The sequence below is a fragment of the Cyprinodon variegatus genome, unplaced genomic scaffold (genome assembly GCF_000732505.1).
Source record: "Cyprinodon variegatus isolate N-32 unplaced genomic scaffold, C_variegatus-1.0 Scaffold287, whole genome shotgun sequence".
Taxonomy (NCBI): domain Eukaryota; kingdom Metazoa; phylum Chordata; class Actinopteri; order Cyprinodontiformes; family Cyprinodontidae; genus Cyprinodon; species Cyprinodon variegatus.
The window spans coordinates 482,921-504,022 of NW_015150740.1; the positions used below are offsets into that span (position 1 = coordinate 482,921).

The window sequence follows — 21,102 nt, forward strand, 5'->3', positions numbered from 1 at the left end:
ATATAAAACATAAATACCTTGCCCGGAAGGATAAAAATAAAGACAAAATAAAATCTATAAATCTGCCTTTATAAAACTGGAGCTCCTCTGAGTAACTTCCTTATAATCAAATTTAAAGTTGAGGATTTGGGAACAAAATACAGAAGAAAAAACTTACAGTCACACTGATTTCATTTATTTTACATTGTTTTCATCAGTTATGACACCTGGGGTCCATTTCATGAAGCAGGTTTAACAAATTTAAATCCGCAACTCTAACTTGATTTAGCCTAAAGTCGGGAGCTCTGACTTTTCGGTTTCACAACAGGTGCTATGAATTATTTCAACAACGATGAAGCAGACTGAAGATGTTTTATGGTTATCTCCCTTTTATCTCCTCTTTCTTTCATCTGTTCTCCTTTTAATCTGTAAAATTCCCTGCATAATTATAATAAAGCAATTTATATGCATCAATCAAGCGGAACACTATGGGGATAGTCGTACTGCTCCACTTGTGAAAGTAAAATCTGTTGGGCTCTTTTTGGCATCAAGACAATTAATCTTATTGCAGGATCGCCAGACAGGACACTGTTAAAGAAAAAAAAGCGTGATAGGTTTAAAAAATCATCATCATCATCCTTGAATCGACGAGTCGCCATGCCAACAGGCCTAATCGGAACCTAAAGTACCCTATCAACTGAGTTGTAGAATCCTCTCCCCATAAATATAAAGTTTCCGGGGGAAAAAAATTCTGATCACCCTTTAATAAGATGTGATCGATAGTCATTTTTTTAATGCACAAAACTATGAAAAAATCTGACTAAATCAGGGGGATTGGCTGTAAGGGGAGCGGAGACAGACAGGTGGGTTCTTACAAAGCAGAACAGAAACTATTTTATTTTATTAACCGACAACTAATATATTTTAATGTACCCCTTGCAATGCACTCACGGACCACTAGGGGTACGTGTACCCCTGGGTAGGAATCATTGACCTACGGTCACAAAGTTTGGACCATGACCAAAAGAACGAGATCCAGAATACAAGCAGCTGAAATCAGCTTTTTCCGCAGGGTTGGTCCTCCCTTAGAGATAGGGTTAGGAGCTCAACGGGAGAGGCTTGGAGTAGAGCCGCTTCTCCTCCACATCGAGGAGACAGCTAAGGTGGCTCTGACATCTTTTTCGGCTGCATCCTATGGGAAGTGTTAAAGGCATGTATGTCCCACCAGGAGGAGGCCCAGGACACAATGAAGGGACTATGTCTTTCAGCTGGTCTGGGAGCACCTCGTGCTTCCCCCAGCAGAGCTGGAGGTGTCTGCAGAGAGGGAAGTCTGTCTCGGTTCGGTTCGCGTGTGTTGCGTTTGGTTCATGCACTGCTCCTTTTTCTCATAGGCGAAGCGTTTACACTCCAGAGCAGAAGGTGGCGGTACTACGACCAAAGCCAACCACCAGTAATAAACAAGAAGAAGAAGCGAAGCAGCGTAGCCGGGTGTAGCAGAAAAAAATCAGTTGTTGTGGAGAATTGTGTGGGTATGGCGAGTGGGAAAGAACAGGAGTTGGAAGACGCACCAGCAGCACTTTATTGGTCTGCTGTATGGGACCACTTTGCATTTAGAGTGACCTACGATGACGGCGGAAAGAAAGTTGTGGATAAAAGTGCAACAGTGTGCAAGCATTGTGCAACACGTTTTGGTTATGCTAACAGCAACATGACCAACATGTCATGCTAACCCCGAAATCCCACATACTCCGCTCCGCCCCGCTGCGCTCCAGACCGCCTGCACAAAGCAAAGCATACAGCCTCCACTGTGGCTCCCGTCCCCCCCCCGCTCTGAGTTCCTTGGAGATCGTAGAGGGCATGCACGAGATGATTAAATTCAAAGCAGCAAAACATGCGGAAATGATCCAGGGTTTCTGCGGATCATTAAAATTAATTACAATTCATAAATTTTTTGTGGATTTTTTCATTAATTTTTATGGGATTTCGGTGTAACAATCAACATATACCGAACCGAAAACCATGACCACGAAACCGTGAACCGAACCAAACCATGGATTTTGTGAACCGTTCCACCCCTAATATATCTATAGATATATATATATCTATATCTATAGATATATCTATATATATCTATATCTATAGATATAGATATATATATAGATAGAGCATACTCTAATGCAGTTATTCAACAAAAAAACATTAGAAAATTTCTAGTTTTTAAAATGTCACTTTATTGAATTGAGGTATTCTAAAAGAACACTGAAACAAGTTACATTTTGATGTCAAACCAAAAACATACAAATAAGATAAAGTAACAGTGATGCTATGGTTTTGTAAATAATAAAAAAAAACTATATCTACATAGCCTTTCAAACGTTTCTAGAAAACAGATGGCATAATTTACAACAAAATTTACAAGGTTTAACTCATAATCTTTACTATAACTAAATTAACAAACGGAGCACAAAATATCAATTAACCATTACAGATTTCACCCATGTCTGTCTGTGAGTCAACTTGTAATGGAAATTAAATCTACACTTTACTAAACAATATGTTTCAGAGGAGCCATATTGAAATATTATTCAGCCATTGTGTCCTTTTCAGTAAATATTTGATTTTTTTTTCTAGTTTCAATATTTCTTTCAGTTCAAATCTGCAATCCAATCTTTTTTTTTTATTTTTTTTATTTCCATGATAAACCTGTTTGAGTAATTAAACAATTTCTTCTTCACACTCTCCATTAATTTACCATGCAGGACCACCTCGTCCTCTTCCACGCCCTCTGAAACGATTATCCACTGCTCTACCTCTACCTATTCCCCTGTTCCTACCGAACGGGGGACCAAACTGTGGTGTTTTGTCTGTGGAGTCATCACGACTCTTCATCATGGTATTTGGCTGAGGTAATGGGCATTCTGAAGGGGTGGGAAGTAAAGCACCTCTGTGTCTTTGAGGTTGCGCGGCCTGTTGTTGTGGAGTATCAAAATCACGGATTGATTTTCCGCCTCTTGTTGTAAAGGGTCCTGGAGGCCTTTTAAATGGAGCTGGAGGTCCTTCGTGAGTGTCAGTGTTCTGTTGATGAGGACCCCTTCCCTCTCTGCTAGTGGGCTGACCTCGATGCCTTTGTTCTTGTTCCCTCCAACCTGGACCTCTCTCAGAGTTTGTATCCCTTCTATCTTCTCTTGGACCCATATTATTAGGTGACATCCCCGTTATTTCTGTATTGCCGGGACCTTGTTGTCTCATCACTGGACCTCTCCTTACTCTTTTAAATTCATGTTCAAATCCTTGGTAATCTGTCCTTAGATGATCCCCATCTACACCATGCCTTTCAGTTGCCTGTTCTCCAAAATCTAAAGCTCTCCCATCAGACTCAGGAAACTCATTAAAATTTCTGTAGCCTGGTTTTGGGCATCTTAAATTTGGACCCCCCCTCTTGAATGGTCTCCTGTTTGGGTGTGATCTTCTTAAATTGAAACCTCCCCTTGGAGTCCTGGGTATGCCAACATCATGGCCCCTCATATTTCCCTTAAAGTCCTGGTGCCTCCAGTCATCCTCCATGTTTTCATGTCTCTGCATAGCTGATCCTCGTCCTCTTCCTCTGACCCTACCCCAGTTTTGTCTTCTATTACATGTACTCCCTCTACCTCTGAAAAATACCCCAGAACCTTCTCCATCAGGCTCTGTCCATTCATGTCCTTCGCCTTCTCCATTAGGGCCAGGATAGTCTAGATCTGTGTTGTCTTGAGCTGACCCTGGAGCGCTAAATGCAGGACCATCCCAGTCATCTCCAGAAACAGGAAACTGCACATTTTCTGAATCCTGTGCATCTTCCCATTCAGTATAATCATCTTGCCTATGGGACTCTTCAACCTGTTCATCAGAACCATCTTGGAAATTCGCAAAACTCCTATCTTCACTGTTGTCCCAAATATCCCCAGAAGATCCTCCTCTTCCCCAGTCCTCAAACCCCGGCCCTCTTCTATCTGACCTTTTCCCTTCAAAGGCACCACCCCTCCAGTTAGGTCCAGTGCCACGAGAATTTGGTCCTGGTCTTCGGACATTCCTTCTCATTAGTCTTGGAGGTCTAAAGCTTCTACCTCTTCTATCATTATCTGAGATCTCATAATCATGAAAATCTTGAATTGGTTCAGACTCGACCCACTCATTTTCTCTTTCATATCCAAGACCCTCTGTATTCACTTCTTCCTGCCGAGGACCTTCAAAATCAGGGCCACTTGATTCTCTCCAGTTAGGTTTCTGGTCTTCAATACCTGAATATGGCTTTGCAGGCACAGGTTTTCTAAAGTTTGTGCCCCTTGGATTTTGTCTGTCAGGGACTTGGCCCCCATAATCTGCAACTCTTCTTTCATGATCTGGTCTCCTATAAAATTTTTGACCCATTCCACAAGTTGGTACACCTCCCATATCTATTCTGTTACGCTCTTCAAGGTGTGACATATTCCTATCAGGCTGCAGACCTCCCATTTCTGAAGTGGTTCTTTCTTGCTCAGGACACCTAAACGACGAGCCTCTTGGAGGGCTCCTGCTATTTTCTTGTTTTATGTTTGGAGCTGCTCTTTCTGGCCAAGAGTCCCTAATATGCCAGTCCTCGCCATATGCTTGAGGCCCTATTCTACCTCTTCCTCTACCTCTGATATTTCTTTCTTTCCCTTCTTCTATGCGGAGAGGCTCAGCAGCCCCCAAATATGTTCCCTTTCTTTCAGACCCCGGTCCACAATTTTCATGTCCCATTGAGCCTTCCCAGTCAGAATTTTGGCAATCCAAACTGGGGCCTCTTCTGTCTGGTACAGGTCCTTGAATAGATGAGCATCTGCTTTCTGGACCTTGTCCTGGAAAAAATGGTCCCCCGCTTGCTCTACTCTGAGAACCAGTATTTTCCATAGCAGGACTTCCTTTAGTGTGCCCTGGTTGTCTAAATTCTGGGTTGTCTTGACCTCTACTGTGGTGTTCAGCAACTTCCATAGATAAGTCTCTTTTTTCAGGTCCACTTAATCTTAATATTGGACCTCCTCTTCCTCTCCAGGCATTAACAGGACCTCCCATATTGGGAACCCTTCTATCAATCCCTGGACCCAATATATCTGGTCCTGTCCTTTCAGGCCACATTCTTTTATTAAGTCTTTGTCCCATGAAATCTGGACACCCTGGCCCACTACGTTTAGGCTCAGGGATATCACTTTGAGGACCCATAAATTTAGGTCCCAGCCTCTCCACATCTGGACACGATTGTTCTCTCCTGTCCAGCATTGTCACTTCAAATTCAGAGTCTTTCTTTTCAGGGGCCTGGTCCATCATATCTGAACACACAGGATGTCTCACATCATTCCTTGTGAAATGCAATTCAGGATTTCTTACTTCTGTTCTAGCTCCCATAAAATCTGAGCCCCTGGGCACCCTAAAATCATGCTCAAAGGTTTTTCTGTTGGGACTAACTTCTTTATTTCTTTGTGAATGAAAGCTTTGATCACCTACTTTTTGAGGACCCTGACTCTCCATGTTTGACCCCATTTTACCAAACTGATGAGTAGTCCAATCATCTTGTGTAAATGGCCCTGCCCTGACTGAATCTATTACTTCTCGAACTGCTCCTTTGTGAGCATCCCCAGCATCTGACTTTGGGGCATCTGAACCAAGATGTCTATCAGCTGGACCAAGGCCTTTATCTTCACTAGTCTGAAATGACAGTTGGCCTCTCCAGTTGGGATCTGGGCTGTCTCTATTTTCCTGAAAATCAGTTAAGTTTGCATCTCCCCTAAAAGTCTGAGATTCTCTTTCCCCAAGTCCCCGTCCCTTAAAGGTCACACTTTCAGTATGTTTTAAATGTGTCATATCTCCTCTAAATCCAATGAGTGAAGCACTTTGGCCTGCTTTATCACCTACTGCAATGTGAGAACCTAAATTCCTACTATGTGAAATTCCACCTTCAAACCTTTCACCTCCGAATGCTGTCTCTATTTTCATGATGCCTGACTTGCTGTCATAGATATTTATGTTGGATCTTAACTCACCGGTTTTCAAAAAAGGCAAAGCTTCCCTGTTATAATTGATATTTTGCTGTGCCTGACTAAAGTCCCCAGTTATACTTGGATTATGATGTGGCATTGTAGAAACAGAATCCCTGGACCCAGGCAGAGCTTTGTCCGACAGCTGTTTTTTAAACAACTGATCTGGGGTCTCCATTCTAATGCTTGATTTTTCTATCCCTGATGCAACATGGAGGTTTGCTGCTCCTTGGACTTGTTTTCTTCTTTCTGAGTCTCCAGTGGTAGCCTGTGTATCGTTTATATTGGGGTTAGGATTCTTTATTAAACTTAGCACTGGACCCTGAAGACATGCTGCCTGTCCCATCATAGGTGTCCCATGGTCATCTAAGCTTCGCTTAGGGCCCAAAACATTTGTCATTACATATTGCATATCAGGCCCGATAACACCAATTCCTTGTTCCTTTAGATCTGTTTGGATCATGCCGTTTTCACAGTCCTTCGTGTCATCCCCTTCTGTGACTGAGCCCTGAATATTTAGTCCTGATGGTAAATCAGTCTTTTGAAAATCCACATTTTCAGTGCTGGAAGGTTTTGAAAACTGTGGTTCTGGATCAGGGCTTTCAGGAGAATCTCGCAGAGGTGGATCAATTTCTCTCAGAGGAATTTTGCTTTCAAATTTGTCTTGAAACCATGTCTCTTGCAGAGATGGTCTGTTTTCCTGGCTGGAAAAGCTGCTTGTTTGTATTTCATATTGACTGATTGATGGTTCGGAAAGCTCAGTCTTCACATTTTGAATAAGTTCAGCTGAGTCTTTAACAGGATTCTCAAGAAGTTTACACTCTGACTTATGTTCATCTGGGTCACTTTTAATTCCAATGGTTGATGGCATTGATGGTGATGCTAAAGATGTCTTTACGGGTTCAGGATTGTTTGGAGCACTTTTATTTTTTGTCTTATCAGTGACCTGTGAAGGTTGTACTCTGTGGCGTATTGGCGAAAGGGAGGCTGATTGTTTTCTTCTTGGGGAAGATGAGGACCTTCCCCGCCTATGAGAATGTCTGCTAGAAGCACGGGCTTTTCGATGGTGTCCTGAATATTCAGATGGATCTCTAGTTCTATGCCTAGACCTATCTCTTTCACTTTTTCTGTGTCTATCCTTGTCCCTATGTCTCCTAGAATGTGAGTGAGAACGCCCCTGTGACCTTCTTGAAGGGCTTCTATGGTCCATTTCTCTACGACTTCGTCTTTTAGGTGATGACCTTCGCCTTCTGCTGGGGTGCGAATTTGGAGAGGCGCTTCTGTTCCCATAGCTATCCCTAGTCTTCAATGAAGTGTTACTAGTCTTTGTACTTCCTCCTTTAAAAACATCATCCTGGATTTCATCAAAAAGTGACTCATCCTCAGGGTCATAAGCTACATCAGAGTCCTCAATCTCTCCAGCAGAGGAATATTTCTCACAGTCTTTTACATTGTCATTTGTTCCTATTTGCTCTGTCAGAGTGTTTGTGGTATCTTTTAAAGTATCACTGACTGTTGTGTGTTCAAGTCTAACGGTTTCTGACTTCACAGCTGAGGTATCCTTTATCTCTGCATTGTTGGTAACTTTGTTGGGTTTATCTGCAGGCTTTGAAACTGTTAGTCTTTCACCACACTGCCCAGTTGGCAGCTGGCTGTGTGGAAGTGCTTTTGTGGGAGGAGACATTAAAGTATCAGAAACAGAAAAGTGAGCCATAAACATTCCCACAGCCTCTCTCTGTTGTCGTAACACCTCTTCCTGTTCTTTTAACTGTCGCTTTTGCTCTTCAATTTGCCTGTTAAGTTCCTCCAGCATCCGCTGCTGTTCACTCAGAGTTGCAGCTGAGACAACTACAGTGCCTGTGGGAAGGGTCGACAATACTGAAGTTGGGTTAGACTTTAGTGTTGTTGGAGTAGAATCTGAAATGGGTGTTTGAGATTCTGAAATTTGAATATCTGCGCTTTGGTTTGGAGAGGAAAGCTTTGTTACAGCAGCATCACCCTGAAATACTTCAAAGATAGTTTCATCTTCTGGATCATAAGCCACATCATCTTCCACTGAGCCAATTAATTCAGAGTCATCTGTATTATTATTATCTGGGATTTTTTGAGTAAAAATGTATCCTTTTGCAGCATCATATTCCTCTTCAGGGTCATATGGTCTGTCAAAGTCTTCCTCCTTCTCTTCTTCTACCTTTTTGACTTTTGATTTTTGTCCATATTGCTGGACTATTGGATCAACCATAGATCCAGAAACTTTAGAGAAGACTTGTTTTTTCTTAGCATTTCCATCTGTTTTGGGGGAATTTCCATCAGAGGAGACTATTGGGTCAGACTCCTTTCCCTTAAACAATGTCTTCAAAATAGTCTGTAATGGGGTCTTATTGCTGTTGGATGGTGGGATACTCTTGCCTGAGTCATTTACAGCTGGGGACTCAGTAGCAGCAATGGCTGAAACAGAAGGATTTTCTTTGATTGAACCAAGGACGGGAGGTTTGGGAACTGAGCCAGATGAGGACAAGTCTGATGGTGATTCAATGCAAGTTGGAGAACCAGGAGGGGAGTAACTACCAGCCATCTCTGGATCATATGGTTTGGATATGTCAAACGTATCTGAACCATAGAGGACTGGTGGTTTTGGGATCCACATAGGGTCTTTGGATATGTTCACTTTGAGTTTCTTCTCTTCAACTTCCTGAGGTAAGCTTGCTGGACGTTTTAATTTCTGGGTAATTGCTAGACCCAAAATAAGATTTGGTCGGTTCTTTTCAAGGCCTGAAAAAGAAACAATTAAAAATAAGATATTCAATATTTTATATACAAGTAAAGAAATCTTGAAAACACATAGCTAAAATGTTGGTCAGAAATGCTGGACAATAAATATCAGAAAACAGTAACTTAATAACCAAGAAAGCTTTGACCTTTCAGACAAGTCTCTGAAATTATAGAACCATACTGCAAGGTATATTTGTTATTTATGTTTAATGCATTGACTGTAGTAACATATAAAAAATATTCATAATTTGCTCATAATGTTAATGCAAAAAATGTCTACCTTTAAGGAAAATTTAGCTCGCTTAAACACGTTGTTTCCTCAGCAAATGACAATGTAAATATATGAGTTGATATTAGAAAGAAAACTATGACTGGTCAATTTTTTCCCTCTATTGGCCAGTCTGGGCTACTAAAAAAATCGCTTGATTTTCCTCTTACAAAAAAACTAAGAACTGCCATTTTCTAACTTAAAAAGGAAAATAAAATCCATTATTACTAATAAAGTAAGGTTATGAAAATTAGAGATGATCATGTAACTGCTTAATTTTCAGTTAGTTTTAACATTAACATAGTCAGTGATTCTTTAGCACATTTGTTTTCTCTTTCCTATGTTATGTAGACAGAAAAATAAGTAGATATCAAAATGGAACCAGCAAAGAAAACAACAATATTGTAATTGAACAGGAAAATTTAGATCAGTGCATTTCTAGTAAGTGCAGTTCTAGTTGCATTAAATAAAAAATTTAAATTTTTTTTTAAATTAGGGTGAAGTTAAACAATCAAGAAAAGACACATAGGCCACAGCTCAGTATTTGTACCTGGACCTTCAAATGGCTGTAGTATGGATGGGATTGATTCATTTGCTCCAAGCGGGACTAGATACACATCTTTGATGGAACGGCTAATGTTGGCGACCACTCCAAAGCGTCCTCTGCTGCTGAAGTAGGAAAAGAGGGACACATAGGCCACCTCTTCCTCCTCTGTTGCAGGGTGAAAACGGATCACACACAACTCCTAAGAGAAACCAAAGCCAAGAGAAGGATAATTAGAAAAAAAAATAATACTACATCCTTAACTATATCTTGCAAAATGCAGATGTTAATATATAAACATCTTGCATGCCTTTGTAACTGAGGTCTTTAGCTTTTCAACATAGTCCCACACAGTTTCGGGTAAGATTCGTCCTCCAATTTGTATGGTATCTGGCAAATCCTACAAAACACATAAGAACAATGTTTTTGAATTATTTTCTCTGTCACAGCCATATGTTATCGGTAAACTCAGGTAACATTGGGCCCAATATGTAATTTCTTTACCGCTTTAAGATTTTCAGCAGGTCCTGAAACCAGGTATCCTTTGGTCATAAACTTAGCCACAGTGAGCATGTTGAGGAAGCCTTTCCACAGTATGCCCTGCTTAGCTAGGAAAGGAGCAGTATCACCATCTGCTGGGGTTTGAGGGACTGCGGTTCTGAAGCAAAAAACAATTGTAAAATAAAATGTACAAACCCATATCTCTTCTCAACAAGAAAAAAAAACATTAAAACAAAATGTACACGTTTTAATTACCTGGAGGAGGCACCATACAGTCTTGGGTCAGTAGAGGAGGATGGCTTCATCAATATTGATTTGGGAAGAGCTTTTGGTGGTGGTATTGAAGGTGGTTGTGTTGAACTATTGGTTGGGGGGCCTTTTATGGCACTGTAGGGAGCTGTTTGTTTGGTGGTGATGTTACTGAGGCTGGAGTTACCCCCTAAGGAAGCAGTGAGCCTATTTGCTGCTGTTCGAGGATCGCGTCTGGTAATGGTAACCGTGGAGACAGTGGGAATCACGACTGGTGTATATGATCGCTTTGGTGCAGGTAACGTGGAACCCTCTGCAGTTGGAGAGGCAGGAGACTCCATCATAGGGGAGGCAGGGGACTCTAATGTTGGGGAGGTAGGAGACTCCATCACTGGAGAAGCAGGAGATTCTACAATTGTCAATTTTGGAGAATCAATATCAATATGAGGCGATGGCTCCATCGGTGAAGATGTAGGAGAATCAATTTCAGGCATGTCAGGTGGGGCAAAAAGTGGAGACTCATCCCCTCCAAGCTTCCTCCATGATGACTCAGTCTTATGCGTTGATGTAGATACCTTCACTTTTTTCTTAGCAGGTTCTTCATCTTCTACATTTTGTATCTGGCCTTTAAGAATGAATAACAAATCATTTTTAAAACGCTTTATGTTTTAAGATAGCTCCATACATTTTTAATTCAGATATGAGGTAATGTAGTATTGTTTAGAATACTTTGGACCCGACCCTCTCGAGACAACCAAGGCTGCATTTAAAAAGATTTGAAACAAAAACATTTATCAATTTACTATTTTTGTGCGAAATCAGCATGAATCTAACAACTTATTGAGGTTGTTGGGAACAGTGAAGGTTATAAAGTCTTACAGCTGCTGGGGGGAAGGATCTGTGATAACGCTCCCTGGTGCATTTAGGGTGCAGCAGTCTGTCACTGAAGGAGCTTTTCAGTTCTGCAAGAGCTGCAAAAACCTGTCGCTAATTTTTCTTTTTTTTTTTTTCTTTTATATGTTAAGAGGGGAAAAACAGTACAGGTCAAATTCAGACCTGGCAGGAAAGACCTTAAAGATAACCAGGAAGGAAGAAACTAAAGATCACAGACTGTTATGGAATGCACCGCAAAAAAATGAAATCTAAGCAAATCAATTTTCCTTAAAATAAGTGCATTTTTTCCTAAATTGAGCGGGTAAGTGATACACTTTGCCCATGGAACAAGACAATTTACATTTCAAATTAGAAAAATGTATTGCTTATTTATTGCTTATTTCAAATGCATAATATCTAATCATCTTATACACATACTCATTCCATTGGCAGATAATCCTTTTTGCCTACGTAAATTATCGTAAATACACCTATCTCAAGGATATTTTACTCATATTAAGATCATTTTTGCAGTTTAGTAGGGGTTGAATCTATTAAAAAATGTACCTGTGCATATTTTGCATTTCAGATCAAAGAGGTGAGCTTTGTGTTCCTTTGTTGTATCCTTCAGCATGCAGGACAAAATATCTGGCATCTTTTTGTTTTTGCCTGGTTGGATACCTTTAGCCTTGGAGGGCTGAGAAGGCAGAATTTTCTTCTGTTCCTAAGAATTGAAAATAAATGCTAGTAAAAATTCAAAGTAAGAATAATAAACATCAAAAGGATAGAGGGTCAATCAAAATAACACAAACCATGCTCTCAGGTTTTCTTTCTGTTCTAGCAGGATTCAAACTGGCCAAATCAATCTTCACGGCTTCAGGCTTTGGCATATTTGTCTCCTTAGCAGCTTCAATCCTAGGCTTCATGATGAAAAACAGACAAAGCATATTGTCCCCTCAGAAAAAGTATTAAATAGTTTTATGAAGCTGAAATGTAATCCATATTTTTTTTCCTTATATACTTTACCTGAGATGGTTCCTTAGTAGTTGGCTCAGGGGCCTTAGTAGCCTGCATATCCTTTTGGGTCATTCTGACAAGCCTGAATGGACCAATTTCTCCATTTACAACACGATACAACAAGCCCTATAGAGAAACAGAAAGGGGGATAAAAATTGGCTTTCAAGAGTAGAAAAAAGGAATTCCAATGTGCAATGGGGGAGAAAATTTTTAACATTGAGGGGAGAAAAATATTTTAACATTGCATGAAAGTTAATCAACATGTCAACCAACCTTATTCCTTGGGTCTTTGAGGTTAAACATTATAGTTCTATACTTGTTCATGTATTTGCTGTCCGTAGTGCGGAATATGTCAAACATTTCCTTCTCAATGCCAGCCACAAGTTTTACAACTTCGCTTTCAGGCATCTCCAGATCGTCACAATCACTTACCCTATACGAACACAAAAAAAAGACAGATCCAAATAAATCACAACACGATGATATTTTTAGCATTAAAATCCTGGAAAATAGGAAAGCAGAAAATTCTCTGGGCAGTAAGATGAACTATCTTGGCTAGGTCAAGGTTCACTACATTTTCTGGTAAAGTTTACCATAACATATGAAAAAACCTTAAATTGACTTAAGTTAACCATCAGAAAGTCCCTTACGCATCTATATGTTGATTAAAAGAAAATATAGAACACAGAAGCACTATTAAAAACAAACAACAAAAACACTGCTGTAAACTAACAACATTGTATTGGTTGTTCTTTCACTTTTAACTGTTCTATGACTAAATGATTATTTCATTAAGGGTTTAAGCCAGTATCCAAACACAGTTATGGAAAATTTGATGGAGGGAAAAAGTATAGAAATGACAAGCTGCAAAACAAATATGGAAAAACAGAAGTTTGAAAATCCCACAGAAGAGACGAGGAAGATTCACAAGATTAAGATTGTTGAGTTTTAATATCATCCATACATCCATTTCCGTCACGCTTATCCCAAGTGGGGTCACAAGGGAAGCTGGTGCCTATCTCCAGCTATCAGTGGGCGAGAGGCGGGGTACACCCTGGAAAGGTTGCCAGTCTATCGCAGGGCAACACTGAGACAAACAGGACAAACAACCATTCACGCACACAGAATTTAGAGAAGCCAATTAACCTAACAGTCATGTTTTTGGACTGTTGGAGGAAGCCGGTGTACCCGGAGAGAAACCACGCATTCACAGGGAGAACATGCAAACTATATGCAGAAAGACCCTGGGCCGGGAATCAAAGCAGTATCCTTCTTGCTGAATGGCAGCAGAGCTACCAACTGCTCCACTAAGCAGCACTTTTAATATCAAAATAAATATATATATTTTTAAATATATCCACATTTTTTGAGATGCACCTGTACATGTCCTAGATAGTCTTCCAAAGCATTACTGGAGATTTTTTGTGGACTCTTTAACAACATGAAACAGTGTTATTCTAAATTGCATTAACCTTCTTCGTTTTCTGATTAAAATATCGGATAATCTTTTTTCTTTCAAACCACAAAGATGGAGGAACACTATAAAAACCACTCTCACCTCTTGAACAGGATGCTAGTAAGGGTGCGCTGGATGCTCTGACGGACCTGGTTATTGGGCTGAGAGGGTCGGGAGGACGGAGCACTGGGCGCCGGAGGGACAAGAAGATTACGGGTTTCATTCAGCAGAGTTGAAACAGAAGAAACTTTCTGGGAGGGCTGGCCAGAGGCAGACTGAGACGCAGGCTGTTTCTTTGGTATGACATATGTGGTCTTTTTGACGATTAGTGCACCCATCTCATGGACTCGAATGGCTGAAGGTAGTGGAGTTGGTGTTGCTGCAGTTTGATTGGATTTTTCCAGTGTGGGAGGGGCTGAGACACCATCTGGAGCAGTTGGCTGATTAGACACATCAGTACTTTCAGGTTCTTTTTCTGGGTCACTATTTTTAGGGTGTTTTTCCTTAATAGACACATCAGCACTTTGAGGTCCTTTTTCCTGAGGCGGCTGCTTTAATGGCGGTTCCACCGTCTGTTTTACAAGTGATATTGTCCCAACCTCTGTTTCTGGCTTTTCTCTGGTCTCATCAGCTGTTAGAGAAAAAGAGAATATGTTTTATTTATGAATTCAAAATAAAATGATCTGGAAATCAAGTCAGAAATAACTACTCATTCATGAGTTTCATTTCTGTCAATACATTCAGTTTATTCTACAACATGGAGTAGAAGTATTTCACTTAAACACACAAAAAGAATTAACAAATTATGAAAATGTTGACTTCTTCTAATTTCTGAATTTCAATTGTCTGCACAGATAATGTATCAATCCAGGGAAAGGCACCAGCTCCCCCAGATGTTGGTAATACGGTTCCTTTTTTTCTTAATTTTTTCTTGCATTTGTTCATTTAGATTCTCATCTTAAAAAAAAATAAGCAAGATTTATTTTCATCCTTACATAAGTTTAGTTGTTTTCCCAGAAGCATATTTGCAAATATTTTTGTAGTTTATATTTGTGTTATTTTGCTCTTAATTCCATCTCTCTTAATTCCAACTTTTCATCTCTATTCATGCTTGGAAGATTACTGATTTGTAATTTTATATTAATTTTAATATTCAATACTTTTCTTATATAATGTGTTTCTAAGGCCTCTAACCAGAAAACAATCTTAAATCACAACGCCTGTGTACTATGTATCTTCACAGCTAACTGCTAAAGGAAAGGTATACCATTTTTAAATTCTAAGGTTTTACCCTTAAACACATACAAAAATGTTTAGGTCGCACTTAGATTTTTTGTAAAGATTTTCATTTTTATCTTATTCTTTCTTTAATCAAACGTGAAAAGGTCTAACTTTACCTTAGATCAGAATTTTGGTAAAGATCATTTATAAAATCGGCCATAAGAATTAACAGAGGGTGTCCTTTTTTTTCTTTTCTTTACTTAACTGAAAAGCTATCCTGCTACAGCATCTTCTTGATTTATCATATTTGAATAAACTGACTATAGCTATTGAAATGGTGATTACATGAGTAAAATTCAGAGACATAATTTGAGCAATTGTTAAAAAGGAGATCTAAATAATTTACGAGAACTCAATGCAATTTTTCATGTATCTCAGGATGTACTTTAACTCCACATTTAAGTGAATGTTATTTATTTAGCATTTTGTAAAACAGCTAAGCTAATGTATACAATTGTCCTGAATCATTGCTGAGATTTGGCATCATCAGCTCTCTTAGTTTATACCTTTAAAGTATTTATGATACCTTATGTATAATATTTATAATACCTTAGAAGAGCCTCCAGTGAATGCTGATCACTGAAGCTCAATCAGTATCTTTAGTGTTGGTGATTTTTTTCTTCATATAGAGGTACATATTTACCCACAGTGGGGCCAACTGAATAGCAAAATACATCATCTGTGTGCTTTTGGATTAACTAAAGGACTAATAATGTTTTTTTTTTTAGAAATAAAACTAATTATGCCGATGAATGCCCAGACAATGCTTGATAAATGTCCAGTTTGTGAGGTTGAGTATCTTTCTGAAAAACTATCTACATCAACAGTGTCTGTGTAAGTTACGGGATTCTTCTGTCCAGAAGTACATTAATTATTTTATGTAGAATTGGACAGCACTTATTAATCCTTTGGTGTTCATTGCTACATTAAAAATGATTATTTGGGGAATTTCAATTAGGATATTTTTATTTTTATGTATGTTGATGGCCCGTGTCCAATGAAAAAAAAAAAAAAAAACAGTCACAGAACTCATTTCATCAAAAACTATTAAACATTTTTTATGAAGATTAGATTTTTGGAAAAAAAATCTAATCTTTCTAAGGTAATGTACTCCTTGGGCTCCCATAGCCCATAGGGATATCAGTTCATCGCTTTTTGTTCTTAAATGTATACTGATACTTTTGAAATTCGCTCTGTGTGATACTACTAGCTGCAAACATTTAGTTTGTTGTATTTTTATTGTTAGCTGTGAAACACAATTATTTTACAAGCATTTTCAGATTGAATTTTATTGCCCTGACCTACAGGTCAACTTTCCAAAAACGGCATACTCATATTTTATAAGGCACTTCTCTAATTGTACACTGTCTGAAATGCCAATAGTGTTATCAACTGACATAAAGGTCCTGGAGGATGAAGTGGAAGTAAATGATTCTATTTTTTTTCTGCATTCTTTATTTAAACACTAATTATACACTATATACACAAAGCTAAGTAGAAAACAAATGCATGAGGATACACACGCATATCTCAATAACCATCAATTTGAGATAGACAGAAGCTCTAAGGAATCAAACGAAAGAGAAGCAGAGGTCTTTAAGATTTACACCCAGACAGCTTTCAAATATGGCCATGCTGCTGTACCGTAATACAGAGAGAAGAAACTTTTAGCAGGATAGTGAGCCATCAGTTGGATATATTCCAGAAATAGCCTTTTGTTTGGATGAAAATATCTTTCGATGAAAAAAAAAAGCAAAGGTAGGACAGATTTTATGTGCTTTACTTGGTTTTGCTGGTGTTTAGGAAGGAATATATTGAGTGCTCAGCTGCAAATAATCAGTTTTGCTATTGAGTTTTACTTCAGCCAATTCAGTGTCTTGTTGGCTTTCATTAGCAACGCATCATTCAGCATGTGTTGTTGAAACTAGGCTAACCAAAACACAAATTGGGTCACAAATTGCATTTTAGCCGAGTATCTGATCTTTTTGGCATGTTGTTGGAGGTGTGGTTGGTGGATGATAGAATGAAGTACATAGTAGTCTTAGATTAAGATCTGGACATGATAAGTGTGTGTTATTCTCAGAGTAAGTGAGCTACAAGCTTATTATTGTTACAAAAGAGCTTGGGCTTAAGGGGTTAAATCGAGGTTACCTTGCAGAGGGGAAGATTGAAAGAAAGCTAGATTTTGAAAGCAATATATTTCATTTGCTGTCTTATTATCAAACTGGTGGGGGAAAAAATCAATCAGATTTGTAGGAAAATATCGGCGCTACGATTTTTGAGCCATATCACATTGCCTTACTTAAATCTGATAAAAGCGATAATAAATAAAAATTCTATGAAAATAAAAAAAAAAGTTGTACATTGTTTCAACACAATGATTTAAAAAACAAACCAATGAAACCTTAGGATTTTGTTTCACAACCTTTTGAGACAATCAGTGTGATCAAAAGATTCTTGTAACTGTCAATCAGATTTCTGCTCCTCTCAGCAGGTATTTTGGCCCACTCCTCATGAACACACTGCTCCAGTTGTCTCAGGTTTGAATGGTGCCTTTTCTAGAGATCATGTTTTGGCTCTTTACAAAGATGTTTAATACGATTTAGGGCAGGGCTCATAGAGGGTAACTTCTGAATAGTCCAATGTTTTACTCGTAGCCATTCGTCTGTGTTTTTAGCTGTATATTTTGGGTCATTATCCCTGTTAAGGACCCATGACCTGCTACTGGCACCAAGCCCTCTGACACTGAGCACATTTCTCTCTAGAATCCCTTGATAGTCTTGGAATTTCATCGCATCCTGTATATAATGAATAAACCCTCTGCCAGATGAAGCAAAGCAGCCCCAGATCATAACACAGCTGCTTCCAGATTTTATAGTAGGGACAGTGTTCTTTTCTTAATGTGTTTCATATTTCCATCTGTGAACATAGAGCTGACGTGGCTTGGCAAAAAAATAAAAAAATCAAACAAAAAATATATTAGTTCTGTCTCATCTGTCCATAGGACATTCTTACAGAAGCTTTGTGACTGTCTCACTGTATGTTGTGGAGGCTGCAGTGCCTCAGACTGGAAGAAAGTGAGTAGAGTGGTAAGAACAGCAGAGAGGATCATTGGGGCTCCTCTTCTCATAAAAGACATTTCATCCCAGCACTGCATGTTCCGAGCCCGTAACATCATCAATGGACCCTCACACCCCCACCATGGACTGTACAATAGACCGTATTATTTTTATTTAGGTGTGTTGAGGCAGTTATGTCTGAAAATTGTAGAACAATAGCCTGGATTACCTATGTGATAGAACTCAAGTTGGAGTATAATTCTGAGGTGGAAGGAAAATAATTCATGATTCAAATAAGTTTTTCAACATCTGCTCTAAATACAGCTACAAAACCATGGTGCACTCTTGCCCCCATGACCATGCAAAAAAGCACAGCCTCCTTCTTGCAACTCGGAAAAAGTGCTTCTCCTGTAGTCACATCTAGGGAGGTTGGCTACAGCCCCATGGATCTTAAGGACCGTTCCCAATCAGTGGCTACTCCCTCTTTCTACCCACATCTGTTGCATATATCCCCGGAGGGTCGGTCATGTTAATTCCTACCTAAAACCAGTCACGTACGATGACAAGTGGCTTATAAGGCCCCCCATTGCAAGTGAGGACCTGTTGCCCACTCAAGCAGCACCAAATTGTGGTCTGCGTGGAGAACGGGATATATAAATACAAGTTCTGCATATGCATTGCACAGGTTCACTCAGTAAAGAAACACTTTATAAACAAATATCCTTTCACATAGGCTATATAAGTGATTTTGTTACAGGTGCAATTGTTTTGAGAATACATCGCACGGTTTGTTACACATAAAGTTATGACTAAAAACTAAAATATTTTCTAGGTTTACTGAAAAAACACAGCATTGATCAAACTCCAGGTAGAGCATGACCATCATGAGGATCTTAGGCTTTCGTTTTTCAGCAGCCAGTGTATAATAGCATTAATCTCTGCAAGAGCGTGGATTGCTACCATGGTGATGACAGTTTCCTCTTCTGGCAGTGCAATAAGGCCATCTCAAAACAAAATTGTGTGTTTATACCCTGTAGCGCCATAAAAGGGACTCAGTTCAGCTGCGAGGGTGCTTCATAGCAGGTCTAGTGTGCACTGAGTAGGTGAACAGAGTAGTCACTGATTAGGAAAGGCACACAGTTTCTGAGTACTATGTGCAGCTGTAGTCAATGGATCATCAAGATGCTTACAGATGGTCTTATAGCCTTTACCTTTAACATGCTTTTCCATAAATTTCTGTCTAATCTCCTGAGAGAACTAATTTCTTTACTTCCCTTGGTCCATGTTGAGTGTGGTACGCATCATCATACCAAACAGCACAGTGACTGCCTGTGATTCTACGTAGTGGACACACCTTGATTTCAAATGCCTCTTTAGTTACATTATTTTAAGTCTTTTATAGGGATACCATATTTTCCTAAAGCATGATTTAATTTCTTAATTTTCATCGAATTTCTATTTATTACTATTACTTTTGTCAGATTTAAGTTATTCCTGTGAACTTTGTGGGTTGTTCTTTCATTAAAAACATTTTTTCCATGTGTGGAACCGTAAAGACTAGCACTTTTTAGTCTGAGTGCAGAAAAAAAAATTCTGTTTACAGGAAAACAAAACAACTTTGTCATTGTTTTCTTCTTTTAAGTATTTGATGTTATTGAATTGGGTACAAATGAGAAAATGATCATTAGGATTTACTGTCAAATACATATTTCTGGTTTTGGTTTCTCTTTGTTAAAGTATGACTGACCTATTTAAATTTGATCTGGCTGAGGGTGTCTTTGAAAATTTTGTTTTATATCAAGAACTAGATCAAGAAATATAATAAAACGTAGAGCATGTTGTTTCTCAAAGACATCGGTTTTAATTTTAAAAAGATGCAAAGCAATCACAAGAATTTTTTTTGTCAATTAAAATCTAATTTGATGACATCTAGTTGATTATTATTTTAATATTTTTATATATCTGATAGACATAAAGGAAAACCAAATGTTAAGTATTTGGCCTTCTGATCTCAATATAAAATATCTACTCTGACATACCTATGACCTGCTATTTAAATCTAAAGAATTGATTTAGTCATGTGAAAAAATTGAAACAATAAAGCTGTTGTTCCAATGGATTATATGATTATCTAATACAAAAAAAAAACAAGCAAAGCCATATTCTATTCAGAGATAAATACCTAGTGGCTTCCAGAAAGCATTCTTTATCGTTATTATGACCACACGAAACTCCTCCCATTTATAAAACAACAACAAAAGGTTCTTGCTTTTCAGGTTATAAATTACACCTTAGAGAAAGGACAAATATAAGCCTAAATGGATTTGTAAAATTTGCATACCCTGTATAACTTTTAAAATTGTGTTTTTCACTCAAAGATGGACTGTCAAGGCCACCTAAACCAGATGTCCAAACTGAGCAGTTTCTGTCAGAGATCTGTTGTGCATCTTTGCTAGACAAACTTGTGATAATAACCAACACGGTAAGTAGAGGCTGTTGTCTTTCTCACTTGCTTTAGAATGACATGGCTATAAGATGGGTGCATCATCCTCCCACAAGACCTGGGCTGGAGGTTAGTGCCTTTATATATATATATAAAAAAAAATCTTGCTGTATATATGTATTCATAGGTTTATGGTTGGCAATGTAGCTAGCTCAAGAATGGGTTAAGATGTTTCGAGCTATCTTTAATTTATTGTTTCATAAAGGATTTTATAGAACATGAAATAAAACTGAATTATATATTAAAAAGAATTCCCCCGATTTTATGCTTTTGGGCAATCCAGTCCCAAAGGTCTACAGGCATTTCTTGCTTTGTTTATACTCTGAAATGCACTCATAAATCAGAGACCTAACATGGACATGTGCCTATATTTCCATATCATGTACAATCAAATAAATTGACAACAGTTGGACTTTTAAAATGTCATTATAATTAAACTTTCAGTGCTGATCTTCATTCTGAAGAGCCATAAAAAAGGCTGTGAATATTAATGTATGTTGAAGTAGGTGCACATTACAAAAATGTAAAACTTTTTTGGGGGGGTATTGTGTGTGAAAATTATCTTTATTTT

The 21,102-nt window shown here is 38.6% G+C and overlaps 1 protein-coding gene across 3 annotated transcripts in view; it reads right to left on the minus strand.

Moving 5' to 3' along the window:
• Window positions 1-2,584: 2,584 nt before the first annotated feature.
• The window catches only part of dido1 (death inducer-obliterator 1), a 41,378-nt gene continuing 22,860 nt past the window's right edge, over window positions 2,585-21,102 (minus strand). For all 3 annotated transcript variants that reach the window (XM_015383550.1, XM_015383549.1, XM_015383551.1), the window contains 10 exons: window positions 13,791-14,319; window positions 12,506-12,665; window positions 12,242-12,358; window positions 12,028-12,135; window positions 11,783-11,939; window positions 10,349-10,967; window positions 10,097-10,250; window positions 9,903-9,992; window positions 9,599-9,794; window positions 2,585-8,780 (listed from right to left, as the gene is read on the minus strand). In XM_015383550.1, the coding sequence (XP_015239036.1) occupies window positions 2,728-8,780; window positions 9,599-9,794; window positions 9,903-9,992; window positions 10,097-10,250; window positions 10,349-10,967; window positions 11,783-11,939; window positions 12,028-12,135; window positions 12,242-12,358; window positions 12,506-12,665; window positions 13,791-14,319 (8,183 nt within the window). In that variant the 3' untranslated portion in view covers window positions 2,585-2,727. The remainder of the gene's footprint in view (window positions 8,781-9,598; window positions 9,795-9,902; window positions 9,993-10,096; window positions 10,251-10,348; window positions 10,968-11,782; window positions 11,940-12,027; window positions 12,136-12,241; window positions 12,359-12,505; window positions 12,666-13,790; window positions 14,320-21,102) is intronic.